This window comes from Bison bison, unplaced genomic scaffold, assembly GCF_000754665.1.
Source record: "Bison bison bison isolate TAMUID 2011002044 unplaced genomic scaffold, Bison_UMD1.0 scf7180017864500, whole genome shotgun sequence".
Classification (NCBI taxonomy): Eukaryota; Metazoa; Chordata; class Mammalia; order Artiodactyla; family Bovidae; genus Bison; species Bison bison.
Window position 1 is genome coordinate 6,853,621 of NW_011495059.1, and position 15,256 is coordinate 6,868,876.

At 42.1% G+C, this 15,256-nt stretch overlaps 1 protein-coding gene across 3 annotated transcripts in view; it reads left to right on the top strand.

The window, feature by feature from the left end:
- Positions 1–8,304, top strand: part of RBL1 (retinoblastoma-like 1) — a 61,158-nt gene extending 52,854 nt beyond the window's left edge. The window contains exons 20-22 of one of the 3 annotated variants that reach the window (XM_010829194.1): positions 1,900–2,048; positions 4,497–4,661; positions 6,195–8,303. In XM_010829194.1, the coding sequence (XP_010827496.1) occupies positions 1,900–2,048; positions 4,497–4,661; positions 6,195–6,365 (485 nt within the window). In that variant the 3' untranslated portion in view covers positions 6,366–8,303. Of the gene's footprint in view, positions 1–1,899; positions 2,049–4,496; positions 4,662–6,194 lie in introns of all 3 variants that reach the window. The other 2 variants (XM_010829196.1, XM_010829195.1) reach the window with 2 other exon arrangements.
- The last annotated feature ends 6,952 nt before the right edge of the window (positions 8,305–15,256 follow it).

Below are 15,256 nucleotides of genomic sequence, written 5' to 3' on the forward strand. Positions count from 1 at the left end.
TGAGTGAACTCCGGGAGTTGGTGATGGACAGGGAGGCCTGGCGTGCTGCAGTTCATGGGGTCGCAAAGAGTCGGACACGACTGAGTGACTGAACTGAACTGATAACAAGAATAACCTACAACTGCTGTAACTAAGGAGAAGGCGATGGCTTCCCACTCCAGTACTCTTGCCTGGAAAATCCCATGGACGGAGGAACCTGGTAGGCTGCAGTCCATGGGGTCGTGAAGAGTCGGACACGACTGAGTGACTTCAGTTTCACTTTTCACTTTCATGCATTGGAGAAGGAAATGGCAACCCATTCCAGTGTTCTTGCCTGGAGAATCCCAGGGACGGGCGAGCCTGGTGGGCTGCCGTGTATGGGGTCACACAGAGTCGGACACAACTGAAGCGACTTAGCAGCAGCAGCAGCTGTAACTAAGCCAGTGTTTACTGTCTTACAACAGTGTCCCCCAGGATGGTAGCAAGTGTCATGGAGAAGAGCGACTGTGCATAGAAAGTTTGAGAAATATGGAATTAAAGTGAACGTATTTTTTTTCTAATTGCAAAACTTCTGTAAGCCTGTATTATACTAACGTGTATTCTGAATTCCTAAGAGAAGGCTATAATATGCAGCATTTTTTCAACTTACTGATCACATAGCTTTTTCTGCCTTATTAAGATCCTGCAAAAATAACGGGAGTAAAAAAGACATCCAAATGGGGACCAAGATTCCCCAGGGAGATTCCCTGTGGGCTGCCTGACTCTTGGACCATGTCAGAGTTTTCTTATTTTCCTAAGGTAGAAGCATAGTAGTAGTAGTAGTGTTAGGTGCTCAGTTGTGTCCAACTCTTTGTGATCCTGTGGACTGTACCCCGCCAGACTCCTCTGTCCATGGGATTCTCTAGGCAAGAATACTAGAGTGGATTGCCATTCCTTTCTTAAGAGGATATTCTCGACCCAGAGATTGAACCTGGGTCTCCTGCATTGCAGGCTCTTTCTTTACTGTTTGAGCTACAGGGAAAACCAAGGTGGCAACATTCTTCTACTCATATTCTCAATGTTTGCAGGCCAATGTATTGAGAATGAGACATTTTTTTCACATGCTGAATTCTTTTTAATTGCCGGTAGTTTTCTTAGCTGTGTACCAGAAGCTCAGTTTAGGTAAACATCAACTCAGAGCTAGGTGATTCTTGTTAGTACAAGTAGAAGATGTTTTGTAATTCTCTCCCCCCCCAAAAAAAGAACAGGATAAAGTTCTGCCTGGTGTCACAAGCTACCCTAGAGTTACACTAAAAAATATGAAAGCACCTTGGGGCAAGCAATAATTTTATAGCTGAGGATGATGCCTATAGACAGCATTAAGTTCCTGTTGTGCATGAGAAAATAAGGCTTTTTGAACACTTGTCACCTGCCATGTATTTGCAGAAAAGTAAACATAAGCAATTCACCTTGCTTCTTCCTTAACCTCTGAGGATACACTTTACCTTTTAGAGTCTTTCCACCTTTTCCAAAGAGCCAGTAAGAATATCTGCAGTCCTTTTTGTTATCTGAAGCTCAGGATTTACCACTGTTACCCATATTCTGAAGCTCAGTTTAGGCAAATTTCAACCCAGGGCTGGTGCCCCTCTGAGAGTCACCGGTGACAGTGGGTTCAAAGGAATGGTTGTGAAAACATTCTTGCTGAAGTGATATCTAGAGAATAGAGCACCCATTTAAGTTTACATGTTTGTATTTCTCAAGTTTCCAATTTATCCATAATATAGGTAGATTTCTGAACTTTTCTAAAATAGGTCATTGTCTTACATAAATATTTAGGTTTATTTGATTTTTTTCACTTTTATATTGTAGAGAGAGTTGTGTTTCAGATCCTCAAATTATAGATTAAGGTACACCTATCACAACATTGAATTCTTTTAACAGACTTGGAAGATGCTACAAAAACACCGGACTGCTCCAGTGGTCCAGTGAAAGAGGAAAGAGGTGATCTTATCAAATTTTACAATACAATATATGTAGGAAGAGTGAAGTCATTCGCATTGAAATACGACTTGTCAAATCAGGACCATGTGGTACGTTTTTTATTTTACTACTTTATTAATATCTGTTCTCATAATTGGTTTACTCTGAGTTTATTTTGGTAGATAAGTATTTCAAAGTTAAAGCCTTACTGATACATTTTACAGGAGAAAACATGCTAGTGATTAATCAGCGTGATTAAGGCTGTGATAAAACAGACTAGAGAAAATTATGGAAATTTCATCCATACTGTGATTATACATTTCTAGAAATTATGGATGCATATGGGCAAGGAGTCAATGGGAACATGGAGCAATGAAAACAATTCTGGTGGTTTTTTCCCTTGGTTTTGATTTCTGTTGTTATATTTCTGAGAGAAATGTTTTTCTCAAGATAAAGAGAAAAGGAAATAAATAGGCTTAAGTCAATAATAGAAACAACGCTAAGAAATTTTTATGCTGTATCTAGATTTGACACTACCAGCAGGCCTTTGTAAGTGTTATCAGTGTATAAGCTGATGTTGGTTCCCAAAAGAGCAGACTTCAGTTATAAGAAAGAGGAACCGAGTAGAAGCTGCATTCAGGCAGTAGCTATATACGTGTCTGTGTCTTTACATTTCTTTCCTTGTCCCTTTCAATGAATATGAGCTGACTATCCTCAGAGGCCATGACTACTCATTCTCCTCCCTCAGTTCCACACATCCCCCCACCATGTGCTATACTGAGGATATCTCTAACATCAGCTAATTGGGAAAAAAACAAAACTAGTTTTCCTAGCTTCAGGTGAAGATGATGAATGAAATAGTAATTAAGGAGTCATCCCCATTTGTGCTTGGAATAGAACATTGTATAGATTATTAAAAGTGCAGTTCCTTCTCACTTTATCTCTGAGTCCTTTGCATTTCAGCATAAAGTCTTATACTTTGTACTAGTAACTCAGTCAGTAAAAGAATCTCCCTGCAATGCAGAAGACGGGAATTTGGTCCTATGGTTGGAAAGATCCCCTGGAGAAGGAAATGGCAAGCCACTCCAGTATTCTTGCCCGAGAAATCGAATGGACAGAGGAGCCTGGTGGCTATAGTACTTGGGGGTCAAAAGAGTTAGACATAGTGACTAAACCACCAGGCATAAAGTCTTAACCATTTTATTAAGAGATTTGTTCCTTGTTGGACTCTTCTTGCTGGCCCACAGAATACTGTTGTCTCTCTTATTCTCTGAGCTACTAATCTGGTTGTGGGTATATATGTGTGGACTCTTAAGACTCTTGAGACACCTTTGGTGATCAAAGGTGCATGGAGATCAAACCAGTCAACCCTAAAGGAAATCAACCCTGAGTATTCATTGGAAGGACTGATGCTGAAGCTGAAGCTCTATTAACATTGGCCACCTGATGTGAAGAGCCAACTTATTGGAAAAGACCCTGATGCTGCAAAAGATTGAGGACAAGGTGCGGAGGGGAAGACAGGACGAGATGGTTAGCTAGCATCACTGACTCCATGGACATGAATCTGAGCAAACACCATGAGATAGTGAAGGACAGGAAGCCTGACACTGCAGTCCATGGGGTCACACAGAGTTGGACACAACTTAGCACCTAAACAACAACAATGTATGTGTGGAGAGAGATCCTTATTGCAAGTTTTAGGACATAAGTTATTCTTTGCCTCACTTTCTGAGCATGGCATGAAGTTCCTATTCTCTTGGCTTACTGCTTCTGGGGTCTTACTCAGAATCCTTCAGGATTTCCTGAAAGATCCAGACAAATAACTTTGAGTTTATCCATTAGTAATTGTTGAAAAACAAGGGTTAATGAATCATTTAAAAATTTTTTTCAGCCATAATAAGTTCTTATGGTATAGTTCAGTTCAGTTCAGTTCAGTCGCTCAGTCGTGTCCGACTCTTTGCAGCCCCATGAATTGCAGCACGCCAGGCCTCCCTGTCCATCACCAACTCCCAGAGTTTACCCAAACTCATGTCCATCAAGTCAGTGATGCCATCCAGCCATCTCATCCTCTGTCGTCCCCTTCTCCTCCTGCCCCCAATCCTTCCCAGCATCAGGGTCTTTTCCAATGAATCAGCTCTTCACATGAGGTGGCCAAAGTATTAGACTTCTAATTAGGAGATACCAATAAGAATAAAAACATGGTACAGGAAAAAAAGTTCCATGTTGATCCTTCACCCTTATGAGGAGGAGGGGAGTGTAGAATAAAAAATATGGTGGGATTTAAAAAAAGAAAGAAAACCTTTCATCTGATAAAAGCTTTGGTGGTGGTTTATTCACTAAGTCATGTCTGACTCTTGTGACTATGTGGACTGTAGACTGCCAGGCTCCTCTGCCCATGGGATTCTCCAGGCAAGAATACTGGAGTGGGTTGCCATTTCCTTCTCCAGGGTATCTTCCCTACCAGGGATTGAATCTGGTCTCCTGCATTGTAGGCAGATTCTTTACCAACTGAGCCATGAGGGAAGCCCTATAAAAGCTTTACTTTTATGTTATTTCAGATGGAAGCTCCGCCACTCTCCCCTTTTCCACATATTAAGCAACAGCCAGGCTCCCCACGCCGCATTTCCCAGCAGCACTCCATTTATGTGTCCCCACACAAGAATGGGTCGGGCCTTACACCAAGGAGTGCTCTGCTATATAAATTCAACGGCAGCCCTTCTAAGGTAACGTGCTCCCAAACTTTACTCCAAAATGGCAATATCCATGTTAAAAATTGGATTCCAGATTTCCAGTTAGTAATCTTTAATCATACCCCAATTTTTTGCAAAGTTACTGCAAATAAATACAAACTCTTACTATGGCAAGTTTCCTGTGTATCCAGTTGAGGGAGTTTAATCTGTTATGACTGACATGGTATTGGGGGAGTTTGCAGTGTATCCAGTTGAGGGAGTTTAATGTGTTATGACTGACATGGTATTGGGGGAGTTTGCACCAAGAGCACAGTGTTTCCCTGCTCAGGCACCATCTTGCGAAGGACCAGTAAGGCAGCACCTGCAAGTGGTCAGATATGGGGACACTGTAAAGAAAGATCTTGGAAGGGAAAGTTCATTTGGTGGATGGCGCCTGGGATAGGGAAAAGTCTGAAAGCAGAGGCCTCTTCTGACTTACACAGACAGCTCTGTGGTCACCTCCATCTTTAGTCTCATTAATGATGATGATCCAATGGGGACATGATTGCTGTTTGCAGGTAATTTAAGGACTATCAAGTAGATGTGTTCATTGTATCTCCAAAAGCCAGAATGACTACCAACTAGAAGGAGTTGTAGTGGGATAGGTTGTAACTCAGTCCAAATACGTGGCAGCTCCTTAACTCATTAGTTTCTTAACTCATTTAGATCCACAAGCATTTGTTACATTCCTGCCATACTTAGCAAATAAAGTTTACTGAGATATACCTCACAGACTTGCATTACCTCTTCGTAGAAGGACTTTTAGAAGACATTCTTGGATAAAATCAGAAATGGATCTAATTGAATTCTAAGGCAGTAATTTCAGAATCATAGGTCAGAATCTGGGGAGCTTGTTGAACACAGATTTCTGTCCCGTAGACTTACTGAATCACAGAGCTCTAGCAGGCAGATTCCCTGGACAGTGTTGATGCACTGTGTTCAGGAACAACTTCTCAAAGGCTGTTTTACAGTAAGACCAGCAACATCAGCATCACCTGGGAGCGTGTCAGAAATGCAGAATCTCAGGCCTCACACCAACCCTACTGAATCTGAATCTGCGTATTATCATTCCCCAGATGATTAGTAAGCACATTAAAGTTTGAAAAGCAGTGCTTCAGAAAAAAGACCTCAAACTTGATGAAAGTTTGTTTGATTTATCAGAATCACCTGGAGGGCTTGATAAACTAGAGATAACTGGGTCCAATACCTAGAATGTGTGATTCAGTCGGTGTAGGGTGAGGCTTGAGAATTTGCATTCCTAATAAGCTCCTAAATGCTCTGCTGCTTGTGGTCTGATGTCCACATTTTAAAAACTATTGCTATAATGTAAATCCAATTTTTAAAATCACCTGAAAAGATTAATTCTAATCACCCTTAATAACTTGACCTAGATTCAAAAAATAATCCCTTCCTCCAGTGTTTAGCTTTGGATAGAGGATAAAGGGTAGGAAAAAGCAGTTAGTTTAGTTCTTTGCTGCTATTTCCCCCCTTTCCCCTTTTACTCACACATATCGTCTGTTTTTGCAGAGTTTGAAAGATATCAACAACATGATAAGGCAAGGTGAGCAGAGAACCAAGAAGCGAGCAATAACCATCGATGGTGATGCAGAATCACCTGCCAAACGCCTCTGTCAAGAAAATGATGATGTTTTACTTAAACGACTACAGGATGTTGTCAGTGAAAGAGCAAACCACTAGCACCCTTCTCACTTCTGTGGTAAAAGCACTCTCAGGTTGTTTTGCAGCAAGCTGGGGCTCTGTCTTCAAAACAGTCAACCCTGAAGGTAGTAAACATCACTGAGTTACAAGAAAAGGTACACCAAAGTTAAGTGGATTTTTTTTTTTTTTTTACTTTTATCCAAAATGTAGTTGACAGATGTATTTTGAGTTGGATTGTAAAGGAATGTTTTTAAGTGCACTTAAAAAGGAATGGTTTTAAGTGCATTTAAAAAGGAATGGTTTTAAGTGCCTTTTAAGCATATTAATAGTCATAGAATTGTTAAAATATTTGTTCTCTGAGTTTTTCAGACAAAGTAAGGAGAAACCTTATAATTTTTAAGCTCACTTTTTAAAATAATCAAATGTCCTCTCCTTCTGGGCTTTGTCATAAGAGGGTGAATAATCTATTTTTGGTAGGTATGCTTTGAGATGTTTGTGCTCCCAATTTAATATTGAGTAGGGGTTGCGTCCCATGGCATCTAGGCCAGAGGATGATGTAGGAGCCTGTCTCTGACCCAGTGTGCTAACTCCACATCCAGGTACCACTGTGGGTTGTCCAGAGGCTTCTCATGCTCGTCCTCTCCTTGAGCAGAAGCATGTTTGTACTTAAACCCATGCACTGCCCGACTCCTTGCTTTCCAACCTTAAGCCCTCTTAGCCTGGTGTCACAACCTAATAAAAGAGCTACTTGCTCCTTTTTAAAACTATTATTACTTTGTTTTCCAAACCATTAACTTAATTATATATGATTATATCATATAGCTCTCAAAATAGGAAACTGCTTCTCAGGCCAGTAGAGTAAAATACAGAAAAGAGTTGTTAGAGACTAAACTTCGTATTAGTGAGGTAGCAGCCATGATAATATGTAAGATACTGTTTTTGAGATCATTATAAGATTGATCATTCTCAACGTCTAATTGATTCCTTAAGAATAGTTGAAACCTTTCTCAAAACCATGTTAATATCTTATAATTATGCCTTATAATTATACTATTCCATCCATGACACAGCTGCTTATCACGTCCCGCTCTTTGCTCTCTGTATCATCAGTGCATTATGAGTTTCCCATTAGGGTCTGATCACTGGCCCCTTAAGGATGTTTTCTAGGGCTAGGGGTGCCACTTTACAAAGAATCAGCTGTTCAATATTCACTTTTCTAGTGTGTTTCCAGAATCTGGAAGGAGGTGAATAAGCCATTCTTAATTAATTTTGAGAAAATTTTATCAAATGTATGTTTCTTAAACTGCAAACTGTATTTTTTTTAATGCTAAATATTTAACTAGTAAAAAGTGAAACTGGCTCAGTCATGTTCAACTCTGCCATCCCATGGACTGTAGCCTGCCAGGCTCCTCTGTCCATGGAATTCTGCAGGCAAGAATACTGGAGTGGGTAACCGTTCCCTTCTCCAGGGGAATCTTCCCAACCCAGGGATCGAACCCAGGTCTCCTGTACTGCAAGCGGATTCTTTACTTTCTGAGCCACCAGGGAGGCGCATTTAACTAGTAACCCTGGCTAATTTGAATTAGTCTAAAATTTGGCTATTAACTAGTATCAATAATTATGATTATTAGGAATTTTATTTTTAAATTTTAAGAAGAAAACTGAGTCTGGTCACATTTTGCTTTTCTTAAAATTACATCATTTTTTTGTGTAGTATCTACACATGTTACAAGCCAAATACCATCAAGTCTGTCTTGAATCCTTGTATATATTTTTATGTAGCTATAACTATTGTGTCATTATTAATGTGCAAAATGTAAATGAGCATTTGTACGTTGTCTTTATAAGAAAATCTGGATGTGTTTCTATCAGTTTTCTAGACTGTATATTCATGTACATAAAATGGTTAATAAAATATTGGTGTTTTTGTGAGATTACTGAATAAAACCTATCAGTTCAGTTCAGTCGCTCAGTCGTGTCTGACTCTTTGTGATCCCATGAATTGCAGCATGCCAGGCCTCCCTGTCCTTCACCAACTCCCGGAGTTCACTCAGACTCACGTCCATCGAGTCTGTGATGCCATCCAGCCATCTCATCCTCTGTCGTCCCCTTCTTCTCCTGCCCCCAATCCCTCCCAGCATCAGAGTCTTTTCCAATGAGTCAGTTCTTCGCATGAGGTGGCCAAAGTACTGGAGTTTCAGCTTTAGCATCATTCCTTCCAAAGAACACCCAGGACTGATCTCCTTTAGGATGGACTAGTTGGATCTCCTTGCAGTCCATGGGGCTCTCAAGAGTCTTCTCCAACACCACATTTCAAAAGCATCAATTCTTCTGTGCTCAGCTTTCTTCACAGTCCAACTCTCACATCCATACATGACCACTGGAAAAACCATAGCCTTGACTAAACGGACCTTTGTTGTCAAAGTAATGATCACTGAGGAAGGCTTTCTTATCTTTCCTTGCTATTCTTTGGAACTCTGCATTCATATGCTTATATCTTTCCTTTTCTCCTTTGTTTTTCTCTTCTCTTCTTTTCACAGCTATTTGTAAGGCCTCCCCAGACAGCCATTTTGCTTTTTTGCATTTCTTTTCCATGGGGATGGTCTTGATCCCTGTCTCCTGTACAATGTCATGAACCTCAGTCCATAGTTCATCAGGCACTCTATCTATCAGATCTGGTCCCTTAAATCTATTTCTCACTTCCACTGTATAATCATGAGGGATTTTGTTTAGGTCATACCTGAAGAGTCTAGTGGTAGACCTTTCCCTACTTTCTTCAATTTAAGTCTGAATTTGGCAATAAGGAGTTCATGATCTGAGCTGCAGTCAGCTCCCAGTCTTGTTTTTGCTGACTGTATAGAGCTTCTTCATCTTTGGCTGCAAAGAATATAATCAGTCTGATTTTGGTGTTGGCCATCTGGTGATGTCCTTGTGTAGAGTCTTCTCTTGTGTTGTTGGAAGAGGGTGTTTGCTATGACCAGTGCGTTCTCTTAGCAAAACTCTATTAGCCTTTGCCCTGCTTCATTCTGTATTCCAAGGCCGAATTTGCCTGTTACTGCAGGTGTTTCTTGACTTCCTACTTTTGCATTCCAGTCCCCTAATGAAAAGGACATCTTTTTTGGGTGTTAGTTCTAAAAGGTCTTGTAGATCTTCATAAAACCATTCAACTTCAGCTTCTTCAGCGTTACTGGTTGGGGCATAGACTTGGATTACTGTGATATTGAATGGTTTGCCTTGGAAACAAACAGATCATTCTGTCGTTTTTGAGACTGCATCCAAGTACTGCATTTCGGACTCTTGTTGACCGTGATGGCTACCCATTTCTTCTAAGGGATGCCTGCCCGCAGTAGTAGATATAATGGTCATCTGAGTTAAAGTCACCAATTCCAGTCCATCTTAGTTCTCTGATTCCTAGAATGTCGACGTTCACTCTTGCCATCTCCTGATTGACCACTTCCAATTTGCCTTAATTCATGGACCTAACATTCCAGGTTCCTATGCAATATCGCTCTTTACAGCATCGGACCTTGCTTTTATCACTAGTCACATCCACAACTGGGTATCGTTTTTGCTTTGGCTCCATCCCTTCATTCTTTCTGGAGTTATTTCTGCACTGATCTCCAGTAGCATACTGGGCACCTACCGACCTGGGGAGTTCCTCTTTCAGTATCCTATCATTTTGCCTTTTCATACTGTTCATGGGGTTCTCAAGGCAAGAATACTGAAGTGGTTTGCCATTCTCTTCTCCAGTGGACCACATTCTGTCAGACCTCTCCACCATGACCCGCCCGTCTTAGGTGGCCCCACAGGGCATGGCTTAGTTTCATTGAGTTAGACAAGGCTGTGGTCCTAATGTGATTAGATTGACTAGTTTTCTGTGTGTATGGTTTTAGTGTGTTTGCCCTCTGATGCCCTCTGGCAACACCTACTGTCTTACTTGGGTTTCTCTTACCTTGGACGTGGGGTATCTCTTCATGGCTGCTCCAGCAAAGCACAGCCATTGCTCCTTACCTTGGACGAGGGGTATCTCCTCACCGCCGCCCCTCCTGACCTTAAACATGGAGTAGCTCCTCTCGGCCCTCTGTGACTGGATGCAGTTGTGCAGCCGTGTAGAATCTGTATCTCTAAGTATCTGGTTTATATCTTTTAAATGTCTTAATGTAATTAAATGTAACATTAACAGTAAAACTTGGTGTAATAGTGTAACTAATCAACATTAAAAGTTAATATTCTCAGTGCTTTCCAGGAGCCAGGAAGAGAATGGGGAGTGAATTGTCTGATTGACAAGTACAGGGTTTTCTTTTGAGGTGATGGAAATAATTTTATAACTTGATATAGGTGGTGATGGCATACCATTGTAAACTTACTAAATGACAATGAATTTTACACTTTAAAATAGTTATTTTTATGTTGGGAGAATTTCACATCAATTGAAAAATGCCTTACGCACATATAAGAAGCAGAATTGTGTCAGGGCCTTGAAAAGGACCAAATTACCATACGAATTAAGGAAAAGTCTTCCCTCTTCGGAGTGCTTTCAGGTATATTTATCCATTTGAGACTCAAAGCTTAAAAATTCTTTGCTATTTAAGATATTTTTAATTAATTTTTAAAATCAATTAATTTACTTAGCCACATTGGGTCTTAGTTTTGATGGCAGGATCTTCACTGGGTCATGCAGGATCTTTGATTTAGATGCACAGACTCTCAAGTTAGGGCAGTTGAGCTCAGTAGGTACTTCCCATTTTATAGGATCTTAGTTCCCTGACTAGGGATTGAACCCAAGTCCTGCATTGCAAGGCAGATTGTTAACCACTGGACTATCAGGGAAGTCCCAAGATATTTTTAATTAACTTTTTAAAAATTTTGGCTGTACTAGTCTTCCTTGTGGTGAGCGGGGGCTTAGTTGCCCTGCAGCGTGTGTGCATGTGTGCTCAGTTGCTCAGTCTGTCCATCTGACTCTTTGCAACCCCTGTGTCATTGGAAAATGGATTCTTAACCACTGGACCCCCAAAGGAGGTCCCTCTAATTATGTGGTTAGATTGTTTAAGTTTAAAAAAAAAAAGTTTTTTAAAGATGGTAATATTCCTGCTTGTTTTTATTTTGTTACTTACACTACTTTCACCAAGTCAACAAACCTAATTGGCTGTTTACTCTATGCCTGGCCCTTTGCTATGTGCTAGGTATGTGTTGGAGAAGACCCTTGAGAGTCCCTTGGACTTCGAGGAGATCCAACCAGTCCATTCTAAAGGAAATCAGTCCTGAGTGTTCATTGGAAGGACTGATGCTGAAGCTGAAACTCCAATACTTGGGCCACCTCATGCGAAGAGTTGACTCATTGGAAAAGACTCTGATGCTGGGAGGGATTGGGGGCAAGAGGAGAAGGGGATGACAGAGGATGAGATGGCTGGATGGCATCACCGACTAGATGGACATGAGTTTCAGTGAACTCTGGGAGTTGGTGATGGACAGGGAGGCCTGGCGTGCTGTGATTCATGGGGTCGCAAAGAGTCAGACACGACTGAGTGACTGAACTGAACTGACCTGAGGGATGTAAAAGTGATCCAGGCATAGTTCTGTCTTCAAGGTATATTTGTAGTCCATTAATATAATGGTGTAAGTATAGCAGTACAGTACTACACAGAGAGGTATGGCGTTAGCACAGAGCAGATGATTCACTCTGCCTAAACAGGTGTGTCAGGGAATGTAAAATCACTCTAAGTAGTAGTGTTAGTTGCTCAGTCGTGTTTGACTCTTTGAGATCCCATGGACTGTAGCCCACCAGGCGCCTCTGTCCATGGGATTCTCCAGGCAAGAATACTGGAGTGGATTGCCATTCCCTTCTCCAGAGGATCTTCCCAACCCAGGGATCAAACCTGGGTCTCCTGCACTGCAGGCAGATTCTTTACCATTTGAGCTACAGGGAAGACCAAAATCACTCTAAAGTGGGGGTCAAATGGTAATTTAGTCCTTAGGGATGACTACTGCCAGGGCAGTAGAAGACAGCACAACCAGTAGAAAGTCCCAGAGAGATGGAAGTACTGTAGGTTTAGGAATTGCAGATACTTCAGCGAGGTTGAAAGAAAGTGTACATACTCAAAAGTGCAGTGCAAAGAGGGCTAGAAAGGGGCCTTTGTTAGTTGGGCTCTAAGCCAGGTTAGGGAGCTCAGGCCTGGTCATTTCCAATGGTTCTCAACATTGGCTGCAGCTGGGGAGTTTTAAAAAACACATCAGTGAATGGGCTTCTCCACCCAGAGGTTTCTGATTTAATTGGTTTGGGGAACAACCTAGCTTTAAGATTTTTGTCAGTTCAGTCTCTCAGTCGTTTCCGACTCTGCAACCCCATGAATTGCAGCACGCCAGGCCTCCCTGTCCATCACCATCTCCTGGAGTTCACTGAAACTCACGTCCATCGAGTCTGTGATGCCATCCAGCCATCTCATTGTCTGTCGTCCCCTTCTCCTCCTGCCCCCAATCCCTCCCAGCATCAGAGTCTTTTCCAATGAGTCATCTCTTCTCATGAGGTGGCCAAAGTACTGGAGTTTCAGCTTTAGCATCATTCCTTCCAAAGAACACCCAGGGCTGATCTCCTTTAAAGTGGACTGGTTGGATCTCCTTGCAGTCCAAGGGACTCTCAAGAGTCTTTTCCAACACCACAGTTCAAAAGGATCAATTCTTCGGCACTCAGCTTTCTTCACAGTCAACTCTCACATCCATACGTGACTACTGGAAAAACCATAGCCTGGACTAGACAGACCTTTGTTGGCAAAGTAATTAATCACGATGGTATGATCACTCACCTAGAGCCAGACATCCTGGAATGTGAAGTCAAGTGGGCCTTAGAAAGCATGACTACGAACAAAGCTAGTGGAGGTGATGGAATTCCAGTGCAGCTCTTTCAAATCCTCAAAGATGATGCTGTGAAAGTGCTGCACTCAATATGCCAGCAAATTTGGAAAACTCAGCAGTGGCCACAGGACTAGAAAAGGTCAGTTTTCATTCCAATCCCAAAGAGAGGCAATGCCAAAGAATGCTCAAACTACCACACAATTGGACTCATCTTACACGCTAGTAAAGTAATGCTCAAAATTCTCCAAGCCAGGCTTCAGCAATATGTGAACCGTGAACTTCCAGATGTTCAAGCTGGTTTTAGGAAAGGCAGAGGAACCAGAGATCAAATTGCCTATATCCGCTGGATCATGGAAAAAGCAAGAAAGTTCCAGAAAAACGTCTATTTCTGCTTTATTGACTATGCCAAAGCCTTTGACTGTGTGGATCACAATAAACTGTGGGAAATTCTGAAAGAGATGGGAATACCAGACCACCTGACCTGCCTCTTGAGAAGCCTATATGCAGGTCAGGAAGCAACAGTTAGAACTGGACATGGAACAATAGACTGGTTCCAAATAGGAAAAGAAATACGTCAAGGCTGTATGTTGTCACCCTGCTTATTTAACTTCTATGCAGAAGACATCATGCGAAATGCTGTGCTGGAAGAAGCACAAGCTGGAATCAAGATTGCCGGGAGAAATATCAATAACCTCAGATACGCAGATGACACCACCCTTATGGCAGAAAGTGAAGAGGAACTAAAAAGCCTCTTGATGAGAGTGAAAGAGGAGAGTGAAAAAGTTGGCTTAAAGCTCAGCATTCAGAAAACGAAGATCATGGCATCTGGTCCCATCACTTCATGGGAAATAGCTGGGGAAACAGTGGAAACAGTGTCAGACTTTATTTTGGGGGGGCTCCAAAATCACTGCAGATGGTAATTGCAGCCATGAAATTAAAAGATGCTTACTCCTTGGAAGAAAAATTATGACCAACCTAGGTGAGTCCAAAATCACTGCCATCTGTGACTGTAGCCATAAGACGCTGCAGAAAGACACCTTGGAAGAAAAGCTATGACAAACCTAGACAGCATATTAAAAAGCAGAGACACCACTTTGCCCACAAAGGTCTATATAGTCAAAGCTATGGATTTTCCAGTAGTCATGTACAGATGTGAGAGTTGGACCATAAAGAAGGCTGAGCACCAAAGAATCGATCCTTTCAAACTGTGGAGCTGGAGAAGACTCTTGAGAGTCCTTTGGACTACAAGGAAATCAAACCAGTCAATCCTAAAGGAAATCAATCCTGAATATTCATTGGAAGGTTTGATACTGAAACTGAAGTTCCAATACACTGGCCACCTGATGTGAAGAGCCAACTCAGCAGAAAAGATCCTAATGCTGGGAAAGATTAAGGGCAAGAGGAGAAGGGGGTGACAGGATTTGTTGGTTGGATGGCATCACCAACTCAATGGACATGAGTTTGAGCAAGCCCCAGGAGATGGTGAAGGACAGGGAAGCCTGGCATACTGCAATCCATGGGGTTGCCAAGAGTCGGACATGACTTAGCAACTGAACAGCAACAACAGGTGAGTACCTAAGGTGAGAATCACTGGTATATAGGTCAAGGGGGCGCCACTAAAGTGTTTTGTTTCTAATATTTATTTAATTTAGACTGTGCTGGGTCTTGGCTGCAGGGCTTCCCAAGTGCATGGAAAAGAATCCACCTGCCAGTGCAGGAGATGCAGGTTCAGTCCCTGGGTTGGGAAGATCCTCTGGAGAAGAAAATGGCAACCCTCTCCAGTATCCTTGCCAGGAAAATTCCATGGACAGAGGAGCCTGGTGAGCTGCAGTCCATGGTGTTGCAAAGAGCCAGACATGACTGAGCCTGCACGACGAAGGCGGGGGTGGGGCTGGGGTGGGTGGGTAGTCTTAGTTGGGGCTCATGGGCTCTTCCATCTTTGTTGTGATATGCGGGACCCAGCATGAGAACACTTAGGTGCGGCATGTAGGATCTTATCCCTGACTAGGGATTAACATAGGCCCCCTGCTTTGGGAGCACGTAATCTTAGCCTCTGGACCACCCTGAAAGTCCCAAAGTGG